This window comes from Microcebus murinus, chromosome 25 (genome assembly GCF_040939455.1).
Source record: "Microcebus murinus isolate Inina chromosome 25, M.murinus_Inina_mat1.0, whole genome shotgun sequence".
Lineage (NCBI taxonomy): Eukaryota > Metazoa > Chordata > Mammalia > Primates > Cheirogaleidae > Microcebus > Microcebus murinus.
Genome location: NC_134128.1, coordinates 5,876,181 through 5,894,524, shown reverse-complemented (window position 1 = coordinate 5,894,524; position 18,344 = coordinate 5,876,181). Strand labels below are relative to the sequence as shown.

Genomic DNA, 18,344 nt, shown 5'->3' with positions numbered 1-18,344 from the left:
TTTTAGTAGTTCTTAGACATTTTCCTCATCCTTTCCTAGTCTTAGTCTGAGATTTGTCTATACCAGTTCCACGTGTGGCATGCTTCTGGGCTGTACACTAGTATCAGCAGGCCTAGCCATTGTGAAATTAAAAACACCTGTAGACCAGTTTATCCTTTCACTCCTCTGGAAAGCAGAGTGATAATGAGCTCAGGCTCCAGACTCTGAGTTTAAACCTCACTTACTGGCTAAATGACCATGGGCAAATTCCTTAATTTCTCTGTGCCTCCACTTCCTCATATATAAAGTGGGAATAATAATAATACCTATATCACAGGATTGTGGTAAGGAATAAATAAGTTATTTTATTTCAGGCACTTAAAAAGTAACAGGAACATAGAAGACATTCATTAGATGATGTTATTGTTACCAATCCCTCTCCACCCCCTAAAAATGAGACTGTGAAATGGACCTCTGAGTTGCTTCCTTCTCTCCAGGACCAGATTTCGTTTTTCTTTGATGTCTTCATCTGTTTATACCTTGCCACATGCTTTCCACTTTCCATCTTTCAGAATTATGTTGATATCTATCATCTCTTGTCATTTCTACACATACTCTTTTTGGTCTCAAGTGCTTTACAGTCATTTAAGTAGGCTCTTCAGAAGTATCAGATATAACATGTTCAATCTACCAGGTTTTACCTGAAGTCTTCATTCTTCCTTAGTCACAACTTAAACATAGACATATATACTTGAAAAGATACAAACTATGTCTTCCAACCCAACATGACCATATCATATTTTCCTTATTGTTTAAAATTATTACAACCAAAAGAGTAATTTCCCAGCAGTTTTAGTGGTGAGCTGTGTGCAGCAATCCCAGAATTACGAACTTGATGATGGATTGGACTCTGAGAAGGCAGCCTTCCTAGATCTCTTGGCATCTTTTTAAAAATTTCTCCGTTCAAGTAACTTTTCACATTATCCTTCTCTGTATGCATGCTGTGGGTATCTCATGGCTTTTTATTTTATACTCCTCTTACATCATTTGCTTTGAACCCAGGTAGATAATACCATTTATCTACCAGAGAGGGTACCTGTACTTTCTGTCATGCACTTTCTCAGCATGATGGTTCTCTCCACCTTGCTGTGCTTTTCCTTAAGCAGCTGAGTGTCACATTTCCGAATGCAGTGCTGCATCCTGTGCACTCTAACCCATGCATGGACAGAGAGGAGAGGAGCTGATAGGGATGGGGATGGGGGGCAGTAATTGACTAGGAGGCTCCAGGACTGGCTGTGTAGAAACAGTTCCTGCACAGTTGGGGCATGACCAGGGTTTTTAAAATATGTTTATTTTATTTAGTAAAAACCTATGGGTCTCAGGGTTAGACTCCAGCAAGGAGTATGAATAAAAATGGTTCCCTGTTATCTCTGGAGTTTCAGATCTTGTTCTCATTCAGAGAAGGAGGCATGTGGTGTTTTATTTAAAAGGCACTTCTTAATTCAATAAGATCTAACAAGCAGCAAGTAGAATCACCACTAAGACTAAGAGGAATCTTGTCTTCTTTGCCCTTAGTTTTTAGAGCTGTGACCCCTTTTAACTCTTTTTACATTTTCAAGTGTATTCTATTGGGAATTTTGGAGAGGATGTGTTGGGCACATCATATCTACTGCCACAGTAACCCCCAAATCTTACTGCTGTATTTTATAAATTTTAAACTGTTACTTCTATATTTTATACTTTTAGTCTATTAATATATTCATTTTTTGTTGTTTTGGAGTAATAGTTAAGAACTAAGTAATATGTTCTAGATCATGGTTATATAAAGACATATAATCACAATCATATCCTCTCTCATGTGTATAGTAATTGCATAAATGTAAAGCTGCAATAAATACTTTTTATTTTCTGTGGTTTTAAATCCAACACTACTATGGAGTCAAAAATGGAGTCGAACCAGTCCTCTTACGTGCTGCTGCCACGTGGACTCCGTGGCACGCACTTCTGATCTCAACTCAGAATAGTGGCATGTCTACTACTCTTGGGATAAAATCTGCATTCTTCACCCTATTATTCAAAGCTTACAATGATCTTGCCCCATTTCTCTTTTAAAGCTTTCTTTGCAGTGCTTCTCTCTACGTCCTCCTGACTGTAACCGTACACGGCACACTCCGGAACTTTCCCACAGCAGGCCTTTGTCCTGGGCTCCCTGGGCTTTCCCTCTTTGCCTGTGCACTTGCACCTGTTCCTCCTTTGCTTCTGGCTCAGATGTCAACCCTCCCAGAATAATTTTACTTATTTCTACTGCAAGTACTTTCTCTTTTTTTGAATCCTCATTATAATGCAATTCACTTTACCCGTTTAGTAGAGCCAGTTAGAGAGGCAAGACAGCATAGGTCTTATGAGCATCAACTCGCGATCCAAAGGGCCTAGATTCAGATCCTGGCTCTGGCACTTCCTAGCTGTGTGACTCTGGGTACATTACTTACATTCTCTGTTCCTCATTCCTATTCTGTAAAATAAAAGTCCCTACTTTCTAAGGTATTGAGAGGATTAAATGAGTAAATATATGCAAAAATGCTTTAGTGCTGCATAAATATTTAGTATGATCATACCATTATTTGTATCATTTACATGTAATATCCACTCTATTAAATTATAACCTCTTTAAGGACCTAATCCACACCTGATTTATTTTTATGGCCTCCAAAACCCTACTGCCTCACATGGAATAAATAAATATTGAATATGCAAATTAGAATAACAATGATTAGTGAATCCTAATCAGAGTTTTCAAATAGCTTACTTGAAGATAACATTTTCTTTTTAAAAATAGCTAAAATAGATCACTGAGCAAATATTTAATATGTATAAATTTTCTGTTTGTGAAGCATACAGAATATATGGAGAAGCATTCCCTTCCTCGCTTTCACACTTGACGCAGACACCCACGCAGAGAACTGCAATATGAGACACAGTAGGAAAATATACAGTCAAAAAGCAATTGTAGGAATTCAAAAGTAGTGGCTGGGTGATCTGAAAAGAATTCACTGAGATGATGGGATGTTGTTATACTGCAATGAGAATGGTAACTTTTAGAACAAAGCATAAATAAATCAACTCTCTTAGTAATATTAGCCAGGACTTACCATTTACTTGCTGTACCAGGCATTGTGTTTGACTGCGTGTCACACACTGTCACATCTCAATTTCAAAATATTTCCAGGAGGAAGTAGTATTGTGTCCATTTTACATGTGGGACAACTAAGGCATAGCAAGGCAATGCTAAATAAATTGTCAAAGTCACACAAGTAATAAAGAATAGAGCCAGAATCAAAACCCAGGGAGATGGGATTCAGACCACCAGCATTGTGTCTGGTACATCCAAATTAGGAGTTCCAGTTGACCATTTGCTGAACTATCTCTAATAATACATTTTATTAAGTTTACTAGAATTTTATTTTCTATTATTTTTTAAACTTTTATGTCACCCATGGATGCTGGCAAAAAATGGCTATTGCTCTTTCATTTATTTCTGGCTAACTCAATCTTTCACTTACAGTAACAAATCCTGAACTTCTTTATCTGTGAAATAACAGTTAGAAGGTATCTCAGTAGTTCCCACACAGTTCAAGAGTAATTATTTCTTTTAAAGTAAAAAGTACACAGACTTCTGTATTATGGTGGTTCACTTTTGTTCATTCACTACCTGGAGAAAACTTGCCGGATATTGGAAAGCGTTACTCACAGGATTTTGCAGCCCCTAGGAATCCTCTGTTCCAGAATAATTTCTAAGGCCATTTCTAGTAGAAATATTTGAGATTTTATATATTCTAGACTTTAGATCCCTGTACCCCTATCTCTAATCTGTCACTGTCTCTGCTATTAGAAGGAACACATATGCTTCCCAGATCCCTTGATCTTCTATCAGTGTTTCTCTGTCTTTTCCCCCTAAGTTTTCCCTTCTTCTTTCAGCTTAAATTTCTTAACAAAACATGCTTTACAGGATGCATAATTAATAATTGTACAAGAGAAATATGTCTAAAATTTATGAGCTGAAACTCAGAATACAAATTTATAGAATTGTAACTTGTTTTGTGAAAACAGTAAATAAAATAAGGGGGTTTCAAATCAATTATTTTTGCTGAATCCAAACATTTTTAATCCTGAAGGCAAATTTTTATCTGTATCCTCACCATAGACTTAGTAAAAATTTGTTCTTAACACTTTTTGTCCAGTGTTTTCTTCAGTCTCTGAGAATTTAATACTAGTTTAATATCTTTATATAGAAGTATTTGAGAAATACCAAGAGAGAGTTTAGGTAATGTCATTCTTGGTATTGCTAGAATGAGGGGCTCCATTTGGAAAATGTCAGCGCCCACCCTATCGCCCCCAGAAACATGCATATCTCTAGTGTGTAAAATCAGGATTTGGGCAATTTGGCAGTGGGTATATTTTCTGTCTTGATGACCTTGCTTTCAGCAGAATCAATTCAGTCTGGCTGCTCCAGCAGAATATTATAAATCTGTGTTTTTCAATAGCATTGATTCTTTAGCACCATACCAAGTTCCCTAAGCAAGGTCAACGCAATTCTTATTCTACAAGGGCTTGCTCAAAACCACACAGTAGCGTATGAAAAGTAGTAGAGTACCTTGCCCGTATCTTCTACTATCCCCATGGAATTGGCCACTTGTTCCTTGTGGTCCCACTGAAACTGCAGAGATATTATCACAGCAGCTATGTGACCAGAATGCAATTTCTAAGTTTCACGTCTCTCTTCCCCTTCTTAGGGGCTGGCCTTTGTATCTTGTATCAGCACCTAGCACGGTGCCTGGCTCATGGCGAATGCTTAATTAACATTCATTGAATGAAAACTGGAGTGCGAAGGGAGGTAACCGAAATAAAGAAAGCTATGTTTGGACACGCCAAAGACTTAGAGGCATTTGACAGAAACTCCTTAAAGTTAGATTTAAAGAATTTAAATTTTGTTTGAAAGCAGTGGAGAGACTCTGTAGTTCTTTGATCTGGACAATGAATGAATGATCAATGATCAAAATAACATTTTAAAGAATTATTCAAATGGATATGTACTTATGTCAAAATTCATATGTATAAAACATCAGACTGTGAAATATTGACTTTAGTCTGTGGGTCATCAGTTGATCCTGAAGGTCTCTTTGTTTCTGTTCTCCTCCCACAGGTTGTTATTTTGTACTTTGAGCCAAGCACATTTCGCTGTATTCTCCTAAGATGGGTCCGGCTTCTCGGTTTTGCTACTGTTTATGGAACTGTCACTCTCAAGCTTCACAGGTATATTATATTTTATTAGTCTTCATTCTTAGGGAAGGTTCAAAGTGATAGGGTTAGTATGTAATTGGAAACAGAGTTGACTGCTTAAATGGTTTAATTTTAAGAATTTATATAGCAAGATGGTATATATTTTTCACTTTCAAGGGAACATCTTTTGGATTCTGTGGGGAAATCTTTTACACAAGTGAATTCTAAAGGTTAATTCTGTATAAAAGTAAGTTTAGAACATGAAACAGTATTTACTGGCTAAGAACAGGAAGGACTACGAAGATAATACAGCTGAAAACATACTTATCCAGAGCTATCATAGAATCCTGTACAGTAGAATTAAGAAATATGCTTATTTAACAAAAACTACTGTCTTCCATTCCCAAGTTCCATGCCCCAGGGTAATCCTGCTGAGATTCTTTGGGTGGCATTAAAAAAAAAAGAAATAGTATTCTTGGCTTTCCTCCTTAACCAATGTGCTCTAGAGATTATCAACCTTGGAAAATGGAAAATACCATTCAAAACCACCTAAGTATTAGAAAGAAAGAGGCAATAAAATAAATTATCTATTCACAAAGGTTTTTCAAGGCTTTCCCTTGCCTCCCCTTTCCAAGCTTAAAGAAAGTCTTAATGTAGTGATAACAAAGAGGATCAGAGAGAGAAAAAATAAATTTTCCTGCAGGATGAAACTGTAGCCCTACTAGGAAAACCCTTTGCACTGATCACCTTTAAAAGTGTTCTGGGAACCACAGTAAGCCATTCATGTTTTCATGCTGATTTGGCCATAAGTATTTCTCAGCAAAAGTCCCCTAATATGGTACATACAATTTATCTTAGCTGCCATAATATGTATTTTTTTTGAGACAGAGTCTCACTCTGTTGCCCCGGCTAGAATTCCTTGGCATCAGCCTACCTCACAGCAACCTCAAACTTCTGGGCTCAAGCGATCCTTCTGCCTCAGCCTCCCGAGTAGCTGGGACTACAGGCATGTGCCACTATGCCCAGCTAATTTTGTTTTATTTTTGGTAGAGATGGGGTCTCACTCTTGCTCAGGCTGGTCTCAAACTGCTGAGCTCAAACAATCCACCCACCTCAGTCTCCCAGAGTGCTAGGGTTACAGGCGTGAGCCACTGCGCCCGGCCCAAATATGTATTATATTTGTCTTTAAATGTACCCCCTTTCAACTTTTTAAAAATGTGATAATTGCTCTACCTACCACACAAGAATCTCCATTTCTTTTACTTTATTTGGGTACTTAATTACTGGGCATGCATTAGGTTATCTTTTTATCTTTTGGAACAAATGTGAATATGCTTGACCCTCAAGATTCCCTTCTTCTTCTACAGGTGGCATAGTACAAAGAATACTGGACAAGATTTCAGGAGGTCCAGTTTAAATCTCAGCTTAGCCTTTAACTATAAGAAATCATTAGCCTCTATTTCCTATAGAAGGGAAAGATTAGATCAATTTCTAATGTTCTTTCTGGCTCTCGTGTTATTCTGTCTGCATCACAGCACACTTTGCTCCTGTGTCCTTCTATTCTTCAAGTACTTTCCAGGTGTCCAGTCTTTATACCTAGTTTCCAACTGGTCCTCACCAGATGAAATGAGAAATCAATGAGAGCCTATATGGATAATAAGCCGTCTAGAAATCCTGAAAGAATAGGTGCCCTTTTGAGACTTGAAAATGAACTCTCTCCCTATTAGTCTAGCACTTAGTGTCTGTTGGGTCCTCTATTATAATACTTACGGTGCTTTATAGTTTTCTTATTTAAGCGTCTTCGTCACTTTAGTTTACCTTCTTGGAATGAGAGTCTTCCCACTGATCCCAGCTCTCAGCGCAGTGACTGACACACGAGGGATGACTAATACGTGTCAGTAGTTAAGTGAATGGGTGAAAATACCAGATGCAGACCTGGAAGCTGCTTCCCATAGTTCTCTCCACATGCAAAACATTCGTATCCTGCTGACTCACTGTGTGCTACCTCGGTGTGTCACCAAGTGTCCGGAACACACACATTGTGGTCTGCAGGAGGATGCGAACACAGTATTAGATAGCACTGAATCATATAATGAGAAAATTACTTCCATTCAGGTTCTCTTTCAGTCCTTCTGATTATTTCCGGGAGAAAGATTGGTTTGGAACTAGTAGGTCTTTAACACCTGCTGAACAGTTGCTAATTTTCCTTTGCAACTGATCAAGCTTTGGGCTCAGAGCTTTTCACTGCACTGCAATCTCCATAAGATTCATTATCTTTGTTCCACTGTATTTATTTTTATAGTTACTTTCTATTTATGGAATACATTATTGTTCAGCTTTTTGAGGTAATAACATAAAGTTTCTTTTAAAATATTCTAAAATAATAAATAGATATTGATGTCAAGAAATTATTAGCTGGTGCACAGATACAGCAGAAATCTTGAGGGTAGTATGCAAATGATTGGAATATGAGAAACTGGATTACTTCATCATCTCTTTGTTTTAAAGACTAGAATTAAAACTATTTTCTCTCTGTGTGTCTCTAGAAATCATTGCAATTAAGAATTACTCCACTGAAGGCTTAAATTGAGTGGAAATTATTTCTAATTTAATGAGCTGAATTATCCTTTTCCTGTATGAGCCATGTGACTTTACTATTATATTCTAGGTTTTTTTTCATATTGCTTAAATTTAACCAATTCCAATATTATTTCCGTCTATAAACAGCAATCAGCGTCCCGTAGGAATGTGAGCAACCTGAAGGAAGGACAAGCTGAAGGACCTTTGTACTCCCCGTGTTTAGTGCTACACTTTCCCCATATTATATACTCAGATATTTGTTGAGTGAACAAATAGGTGGTGGTTATAGTGAATGCAGCTGCAAGGGGTGTTTGTGACTGACATCTCTTAGGGTCAAGCAACATGTGGCCCTAAAGAAAGGATTTCTAAGCTTTTATAGTGACATGTAAATAGGAAAGACATAAATCCTGACAAATCCAAATCTGAATTTCAGTTCTGCCATGACTTATTTCTACAACCAAGAATCAATTTACTCTAATGTCTGAGAATTAATCTCTTATCTATAAGATGGTTTAATACTTCACCTATAAAGTTGCAAGGATTAAGTGTACTTTGAACATATGTAAATATATCAAGTAGGATTTTTTGGTTGCAAGCCACAGAAATTGACTATGGCTAAATTAAGCAAAAAGGGAATTCATTGGAAGGATCTGCGGAGGGTCACAGACCGAAGGGAAAGCTAAAGAACCTGGCTTTGGAAGGGCCTGATCCAGAGTCTCTGAGCAAAGGTACATTAGTTTGAATACCATGGCCCCATTTTCATTGGAATTTTATTTTTCATTTTAGTATAAAAAGAAAAGTAAAAGTAAGCCATACCTCTCTACACAGAAAACTCTAAGGAAATTATGAGTCCTGATATACAAAATGACTGTTACTGTCCCTTGAGGATAGGATAATTAAGCAAGAAAGACCTGAGCTTTTGTTTTATTTCAGCCATTTCCCTCACAGCTTAGTGGAAGTGTTAAATATGCCTTTCTCTAGCACCTTGTCTCTGACTGATTGATTGTAGCATTTCTATAGCACTGAAAGCTTGAAACAAGTATGAAAAAGGAGTAAGATCTCTGTCTCCAGAAATGGTACTGTTAGTCTGGGATGGGAACTTAAAAGCTTCATTCGCATTTACCATATCTCCCACTTTTTTCTTTGGTGGTCTCGCCCTACATTTGAGAGGTATACAACCAAAGACTATCGTAGCAATCCACAGGAAAATTATAAGAGTCCTTTCATTACTAACAATGCAACATGGGGGTGCACCAATTTGGAGGTGAAGGGAGTGGTTTGTACCTTCACTGACATTATTTAGAATCACCAGTATATGGTGATGATAAAGACAGGCCAGCTTCTAGTTGTTTTTATTATTGCCTTAAGTGCTCTATAGGCAGTGCCCCTGGGGCTGCACCAAGGGCAGACCCTCCCACAGCGCCCCTCAAGTGCAGGCCATCTGAACAATGCAACTTGTTTGAACCTGGAACTGTTTATCCTCTTTGGAGAAAGATGGAAGGGAAGGAGGAAGAAAGAGAAAGAGAGGAATAGTATAGGTTTTAGCTAGCTCTATAGGGATCATAAGGGGGGAAGAGCTGCAGTAGGCACAAATGAAGAAGGTTCATTTACAAAAAAGGAGCTTCCTTCAGGAGCCAAGGACGTGTTTGACTTAGGACATGAATGCTGTAGGGCAGATCTAAAGGAAATCCGGCACTTCCATGATAGGTGAGTTCACAGAATCCCTGCTAAACTAGTTTATTGTTTTGTTTCATTTTGTTTTTGAAGAAACTTGAGAAGGCTGGATCTCTAGGCTCAGAAAAGCCAGGTATATCAGGAGGCAAAATGAGTAAATATTTTTAAATGAAATGGGGTGTAGAGAGATTTAAAAACTTAATGCTAAAAGAACGTTTTCCTAGTCCCTATAATATGGTTTCTGAAAACACGTTGGCTTTTCCTTTTTCTAAGGCTAATCAAGAAAAAGGAGACTTTTATTGTACTATATTTAAAATGAATATTTAAGCCAGCTGTGAAAAGCTTTCTCCTGGCTCTGGCCTGGGATTTGTCATTTCATGCATTATTCAGTACTCCTTGCTCTGGTACAACCCATAGCAGTTTTCTCTACTGTGCTCATTAGCACCAAATATTTATAGTTTGTGGAAAGGTTTATTTTTTTGTATGTTTTAGTTTGTCTCCTAGTGACTTTTGAAAAGTGACTTAGAGATATTTACATTTATTTATTTTATGTATTCTTGGATACATAAAATATAGCAAGATACCTTAAATTTTTAAAAGAGCAAAAGAAAAGCAAGCGCATGGCTATCTAGAAAAACGAAGAGCTTGTAATATAATGAAGATTGTCTCATTTAGCTTAATTTGTGACAACCACTGGGTGGCAAGGAAGTTAAGATTGTCCCTTAGACAAGTACCTAAAGCGCAGAGGTTATACTTTGTTGATTGTCAACTCACCTGCCTTAACAGACCACTGAACAAGGTGTTAGTTAACCCTCACTTATGAAAGCTAGAAATAATAACCTTTGTTCCTAGGTGGCTAAGCAAGTGCCTATGGACATCCAGAAGATTCTTCTTGGAGTCTTGCATTTACCCCAAGTCATGACCCAAAGGGTTTAACATGAAGCAATTTCAGAAATAGTTTTAGCCAGCTGCTCATCTCAGCCAAAACAGTATACCAATAAAGCACCCTTTGGACACATAGCTGTGAACAACACATTTTGAGTAGAAAATGGAAATGCTTGCCACGTGGGTCCTGGTGATGACATGGATGTCATTCAGGCCTCCTTCCTGCTGAGCTCACTGTGGTTTCTCGTTCCTACTGGCTGCCTCCTCGGGGATATAGAATGCCTTCAAGTGAAGAATTACCCATAGTGACATTTCTTAACACCCACACTACTCACCAGATAAAAGGGACTCATTCTTAAGCTTCTGAGGAAGGTCGTTTTCCCTGACAGTGAGTGTACTGTTTGGACAGAAAGCTGAGCAAATTCCAAGGCCAAAGAAAGTTACTTAGCCTCGTGGAGAGGTAAACTGAAAAACAGCCAAGCCTTACCTCATGTCCCCATGCTTCATATACACTAGTAGAGTGGCTAGATACCTTACAGAAAAATGACATGCTTCACATGAATTCTTAGAGGATGAAGGATTTAAATTGATTTTTCAAAACTAACTCTAATACTGGCATTATAAGAAATTTGAAAAAAATTAGTTTTGTAAGTGACATAACTTTCTCTTTTTCTGTCTGTTAATTAATTAAGTACCACCCAGGGCTTTCTGAGATTAAGATTTAAACAGTCTCCCTAGATACATTTTTATCATTTTATATCATATTGATGAAACAGGAAAGATCAAAAGTTATTTGGCTCTTAATAAATTGAAATTTACTTCATATTCTAACTTCATTCATCAAGGAAGCATTGGTGTGGAATGTACTATAAAGACCCATGCTAGTGCACGGAGCCATTTGTATGCTAGCCTAACTAATTGTAGCCAATTCTCAGAAACTCTGTGTAGTTATAGGCCGTAGTTTTGCAGACCCTACATTTTGTCATTCTCATCACTCTTATGCTTGGAAGCACCTAACAGAAGGGAGGCGCTGGAAAACCTGGGCCCTTTCTTGGCACACTTACAGTCTGTCTGGAGCTACTGCCTCTGAGACCCTAGGGATCCTGGACACAGCTAGCCATCATGATGACTTCTCCAGAAACCATGACAACAAGACTCCTTAAGCTTCAAAGAGTTACTCTTTAATTGTAAAATAACTAGCTAGAAGACAGACTCATTCCGTCTGCTCATTCTCCCCCACTTTACCCCCTCCAGTGACTTCTGATCCCACTGTCTGTCCTGCACGCTGATGGCCCGAGCAGAATGGCTTAATACTGTTAATTGTGTTGGTATAGCCCTGTCACTTTTGGAAACTAGTTAAGGATTTCTGCCTTGAGAAGCCCCATTTACAAATTAATATGTTTAGTCTACTCATATGAAGGAAAAGATTTGGGAAATATAGGCATATTAATAAAAGATGTCTTTTATTAACTAGAGGACTATATTCATGTAGAATCTTTAACATCAATGAATACCTTTTGAATAAAAATTGAAATAAAAACGAAGTTTATTTTAATTGTTCTTTCAGAACATATTAGCTATTATATATGAATAAAACAAGAATATAACTCACTCAGAAAACCAAGGAGACTTAAAACTTATTTTATCTGACTTCACACGTCCTACTTTGTTGTATGACACATAACTTTGAAATACACTTTATTTTATAACATCTACACTCAAAGCTTTTCAATATTGAGCTTCTCTTTTTAAAATATTTATATACATGCTCTAATTTCTAATTATAGCATCAGCATTTTATGTCTAGATTTCTAAAAAGAGGCATGCATTAGAATATATATTTTAAGGCCTATGTGCCATATTTGAAATGCAAGATTTTTTTTTTTGTTGCCTGGGTTGTTATGGTTTCAACTTGTTATATGTATGTGTGCACATGTGTTTATATTCTAACCAATCTTAAAATTACAAATACAAATCCATCTGGTAATTCCAAATTAGTACTTCACAGACAATAGCTGATAAATACTTAATTATCCTAATGTTCTTTGTTAGCAACTCTGTGTCCAAATGTTGTATACCCTCAAGTGGAAACATTTCTCTTCTTTATGTGAAGTAGATAGGAGAATGAGTGGGAAATGAGATTAATTCATTCATGCAGAAAAAAGAAGGGAAGAGGCAGGCTTCTTTAAAGGCCAAGGTGAGACAGTCTGCTCCTGTGTGCTCTTGGCTGCCATCACCTGCTTGCTGCTGTCTGGGCTCAGAGTCAGGATCTTGGCTTATTTTTGGATGAAGACACCTCTGATGCTTCTAATGTGCTGGCAGCTCACCTGGCCTCTGGTTACTCTGCTGCCCTCACCCAGCACCTGCGTGGGTCCAGTCCAACAGACCTAGGCTGTACTAACAAGGGATTTAATACTAGAAATACAACCACTCTAGATATTCCTAGAAACTACCAAAAGTGACTCAAGAGGAAATGGAAAATCTGAACAGATGTAAAACAAATAAAGACATTTAATTAGTAATCAAAAAACTTCCAACTTCCCCTCAAAAAAAAAAAAAGGCCCAAGACTGTATAGTTTCTCTGATGAATTATACCAAATATTTAACATCGATTCTTCACAAATCATTTTGAAAAACAGAAGATGAAGCAACACTTCCTAGCTCATTGTAAGAGGCCAGTGTTACCTTGATAACAAAACCAGACAAATATATCATGAGAAAACAAGCCAACAAATCAATATCCCTTCAGAATACAGAGACACACATCTCAACAAAGTACTAGCAAACAGAATCCAACAACAGCTAAAAAGGATTGTACATCCTAATTAAATGGACTTTAGCTCAGGAATGCAAAAGTGATTCAGCATGAAAAAAAATCAGTGATGTAATAGAGCATATTAACATAATAAAGGACAAAACCCACATGCTCATCTCAGCAGATGCAGAAAAAAAATCATTTAACAAAAATTCAACACACTGTCATGATAAAAACACTCAACAAGCAGGAATGTAAGGGTGCTTCCTCAACCTGAGAAGGCCATCTGTGTAAACTGCCAGCTGAAATCATGCTCAGTGATGATTTTCCCCAAGAGCAGGAACAAAACAAGGACTTGGCTTGTGCTGTTTCTCAAAATTGTTCTGAAAGTTCTCACCTGAGCAGTTAGGCCACAAAAAGAAATAACCAGTGTCCAGATGGAAAGAATAAGTAAAACTATCTCTATTTGCAGATGACATGATCTCCTGTGGAAAAAAATTCTAAGGAATCCACCAAAAAACTACTAGAACTAATAAACAAGTTTAGCAATATTACAGGAGAGGAGATCAGTGTAGAAAAATCAGCCTTATTTCTACACACTAGCAATAAACTGAAACAAATTAAGGAAAACATTCAATTTACAAAAGTATAAATAATAAAATATGTAGAAATAAATTTAATAAGAGAACTGCAAGAAAGGAACACTAAAAACCACAAAACATTGTTGAAAGAAATTAAAGAACACAGAGGTAAATGGAAAGAGATCCCTATTAATGGTTTAGAAGACTTAGTATTGTTAAGATTGCAATACTCCACAAGTTAGTTTAATCCAATCCCTATCAAAATCCCAGCTGCTATTTTTGCAGAAATTAACAAGCAGATCTTAAAATTCATAGGAAAATGCAGAGAGTCCAGAATAGCCAAAACAATCAGAAGAACAGGATTAGAGGACTCATACTTCCTGATCTTAAAATTTACTCTAAAGCTACAGAAATTAAGAGGGTGTGGTACTGGCATGAGAAGAAACATATTGATCCATGGAATACAATTGAGAGTTGAGAGCTAAATCCACACATTTATTTATTGTCAGTTGATTTTTGATAAGGATGCTAATGTCTTTTCAGTGATGATGCTGGGACAATTGGCTATTCACATTCAAGGACAGCTAGATATCCCAGTTGAAAGAATGAAATTAAATTTCTACTTTACATCATCTACTACAAACATTAATTCCAAATGGATCAAAAACCTAAATGTAAACGCTAAAACTATAAAGCTCTTAGAATGAAGGAATCATAGGTATAAATATTTCTGACCTCGGGGAGATACCAACATAGAAGCAACACAGGATAAAACAGATCAACTGGACTTCATCAAAATGGAAAAATTTTGTGCATGAAAGAACACTATCAAGATAGTGAAAAGAAAACACACAAACTTGAAAAAAACCTGTAAATCATATATCTGATAAAGGTCTGATATCTAGAATATAAAATAAATTAAAACTCAGTAACTAAAGGGCAACTCAATTTTTAAAATGTGAATTGAATTGCATAGACGGTTTTCCAAAGAAGATATACAAATGACCTATATGTACATGAAAAGATGTTTAACTTTTTATTAGTCATTAGAGATATGAAAATCAAACCATAATGAAATGTCACTACAAACATGGGGATAGCAGTAGTGAAATAGACAATAATAATGTTGGTGTGGATGTGAAAAAATTGGAAACCTCATACATTGCTGGTGGGATTGTAAATGGTGCAGCCGTTTTCTAAAACAGTTTGGCAATTCCTCAAAATGTTAAACAGAGAGTTACTATATCACCCAGCAATTCCACTCCTACACATATACCCATGAGAATTGAAAATATATGTCCACACAAAAAATTTCTACACAAATTTTTATAGCAGTATTACTCAGTACTCAGAGCAATATTACTCATAAAAGAACTGCTGGTAATCAAGGCATGGGAACAACTTAAATGTATGTTGACTGATGAATGGATAAACAAAATATGGTACATCCATATAATAGAATATAAAGGAATGAAGTACTGATACATGCTCAATATGGATAATCCTTGAAAACATCATGCTAAGTAAAAGAAGCCCAACTAAATAAAAGGCTACATAGCCTGTGATTCCATTTATATGAAATGTCCAAAATAGGCAAATCTATATTTGTGGTTACCAGGAGTTAAGGAAAGAGAAATGAGAGTGAAAGCTAATGAGTATAAAGTTTCTTTTTGGGGTGATGAAAAGGTTCTGGAATTAGATGGTGGCTGTTATTGCACAGCTTTGTGAATATACGAAACCCACTGAATTTTATGCTATAAAAGGATGAATTCTATGGTATGTGAACTATATCTTAGAAAAAGAATGATTCAGATAATCATGAAAGTTCAGTTAAGCGTATGTAAATAAGATTGGGTAGATTTGTATGAAAATCAGTAGCTTTCCATGTGCCTTTAAGTTTGAGAATAAAGGAAATAATCCTATTCACCATTGTAAGTGTAATCCTGAAATACCTAGGAATAATTGTAAAAGGTGATATGTATGACCAAGATAAAAGCACTACAGAATTTTTGGAGAGATTCAGAAGGAAATATAAATAGGTGGAAAAACACTGCATTATTGAATGAGAAGATTTAATGAGGGAAGACTCAACTTGCAAGAATACATGATCATGAGGCAGGGACCCTCTACATCCTGAGCTCCTGGCATCATGAAAATAAGTACTGAGTAATTACTGTTGAATGTATAAGCCAAATGAAGGAATGTAGCAAAATGGCTCTAATGTTCATCTTCAGGAATAAAGAAGCACCAAGAACATTTGCAGAAAACTAAGAACAGAAAGTGAAGATTGTATTGTCAAAAATGATATTCAAAGACTAAAATGATAAATCAAGAGGACAAGGTAAAGAATCCAACATACCTTTATTCCAGAAGATCTAACTATATGGTAAAGAAAGTGGACCAAAATAATGGGGTGAGTGATAGCAATGGCCAATGCAACAAGTAAAGATTGGGAAAATAACTATATATCTAAAAAAAAAATTACCTTGAAGCCTCATCTCAATCTACAAGAATTTCAATAAATCATAAAACTAAATGCAAAAACTTTGGTTAAAGTGATAAAATATAGATTAATATTTAACTTATTTTAGGCTGGGGAATGGAAGAAATTATAAGAGAAAAATGTCAATTAGATTACGTAAATATTTTAAACTCCTGCCTGGCAAAAAATCATAAATTAAAAGGCAAACCACAAGCTGCAAAAGGGTTGTAGTATATTTTATAGATTATTCTTAACTATAACTCAAGCCACAAATATGAGCCACCTAAATACTTTTAAATTTTCAGTAGCCATATTAAACTAAAAAGAAACAGGTGAAATTAAATTTAATAATATATTTTAGTTAACCCAACATATTCAAAATATTGCATTCCAATGTGTAATAAATATACTAAATTATTAAAATATTTTCTACTCTTGGTTTGGATAAGTCTTAAAAATCTTGTGTACATTTGGCACTTATAACACATCTCAATTCAGACAAGTGCCCAGAGGCCACTTGTATCTAATGGCCACTTGTATCTAATGGCCAGCATATGAGAAAGTGAAGCTGTGGAGTTAATGGGAAGAAATGGCTAAAGCTGTGAACAAATAATCCCAAGGAAAAGAAAGATAACTGGCCAGAAAGCACATTTTTAAAAATGTTCAAGAAACTAGTAATTAAAGCAGAGAAATAAAACTGGTGCAATTTTTCATGCATTTGAATAGTAAAAGGTTTTTGTTTTTTTAAAAATTGTAATTGCCATTAATAGTATCCAGTGGGGAAAGACACTCTCATTCTACGCTGGAGAGAGTGTAAGTCTGAAATATTTAACAATGTGTTGCAAGAGCTTTATAAAAACTGAGTTATTCTACTTTTTGAAACCTAAAGAAAAAATTTAAGGATGTACTTAAAGATTTAACTGTAAGAATATTCATTAGAGTATGGCTTATACTAAAGAAATAATGATTAAATGGTTGTGTGCATGAAAGATCGTGTTGTTTACAAATATAGAATGTTATATGAGAATGTTCAGAATACCATATTATATGAAATAGCATAATATAAATTATATGTTATAATCCTAATGCTATAATGTGTATAAAATGTTTTATGTATGTATAGAAAAAATATTTGAGAATAAAATTCACCCAAGTGCTGTTTATATATAACTAGTGCTGTTTTAAATGGTTTTCATTTCTTTCTTTATATTTGCTTATAGTTTTCTAATTTTTTACTTAAACCATGTATTATAGTTTTAATGGAAGAATCAATTTGCATGTAAAAATAGATGAGTCTTTGTTACAGTATATAACACTTTTCATCTGTAATAAGGTAGTCAATGGAGTATGCAGTTTAGGACCTGCAAAGAAGATTAAGTCAAAGGGTTTTCAATCTAGTGATGAGACTAAGTACTCACAGTCAAATTGGTATTAACTGACTTAACTGACCAACACTTAAGGGCACATATAGTAGTAACATTCATTGTGTGTTGGGCAGGTAGGAGCGGGGAGGAGGAGAGAGGTATATACACACCTAATGGATATATGATGCACACTGTCTGGGATAGAGACATACTTGAAGCTCTGACTTGGGTGGGGCAAAGGCAGTACATGTAACCTAAACATTTGTACCCCTGTAATATGCTGAAATTAAAAAAAAGAGACTAAGTATAAACAATTAAACAACACAATCAAATTACAATCAACAGCACAGTATAATTAATTTCCAAAAGTTTCATTTGACAACAACTGAAAGTTATTCTACTTTAACATTAATAATACTATCTAAACAGCTAAAAATATCTTCAAAGTCAGTAGTCATCACGTACTCATATAGTATATCTTATAAATTACTTTGGTAGTTGCAACCTCTATTTGCTAGCTAGTGTATCTTGTAAAATTACTGTCGGTTAAATTTAAGGTGAATGCAAGGGTAGCTTTAGGCTTTTTTAAAATATTATTTTTCTGCTATTAGTCATTTTCACCACATTTCAACCTGGACACCCTTGATTACCGTGAAAACAGATTCAAAAAGCTTTCCCTTGTGATCTTCCTGGGAAATACTTATGTGTGATTAACCTATATAAGGACAAAAGGATTTTTTCAGACTGCAAAATTAAATCTTGAGTTA

General features: G+C 35.8%; 1 protein-coding gene across 1 annotated transcript in view; it reads left to right on the top strand.

Moving 5' to 3' along the window:
- GPR158 (G protein-coupled receptor 158) overlaps positions 1-18,344 on the top strand; it is a 349,181-nt gene that overhangs the window by 287,447 nt on the left and 43,390 nt on the right. Inside the window, exon 6 of the mRNA XM_012777345.3 lies at positions 5,180-5,289. Coding sequence (XP_012632799.2) covers positions 5,180-5,289 — 110 coding nt within the window. The remainder of the gene's footprint in view (positions 1-5,179; positions 5,290-18,344) is intronic.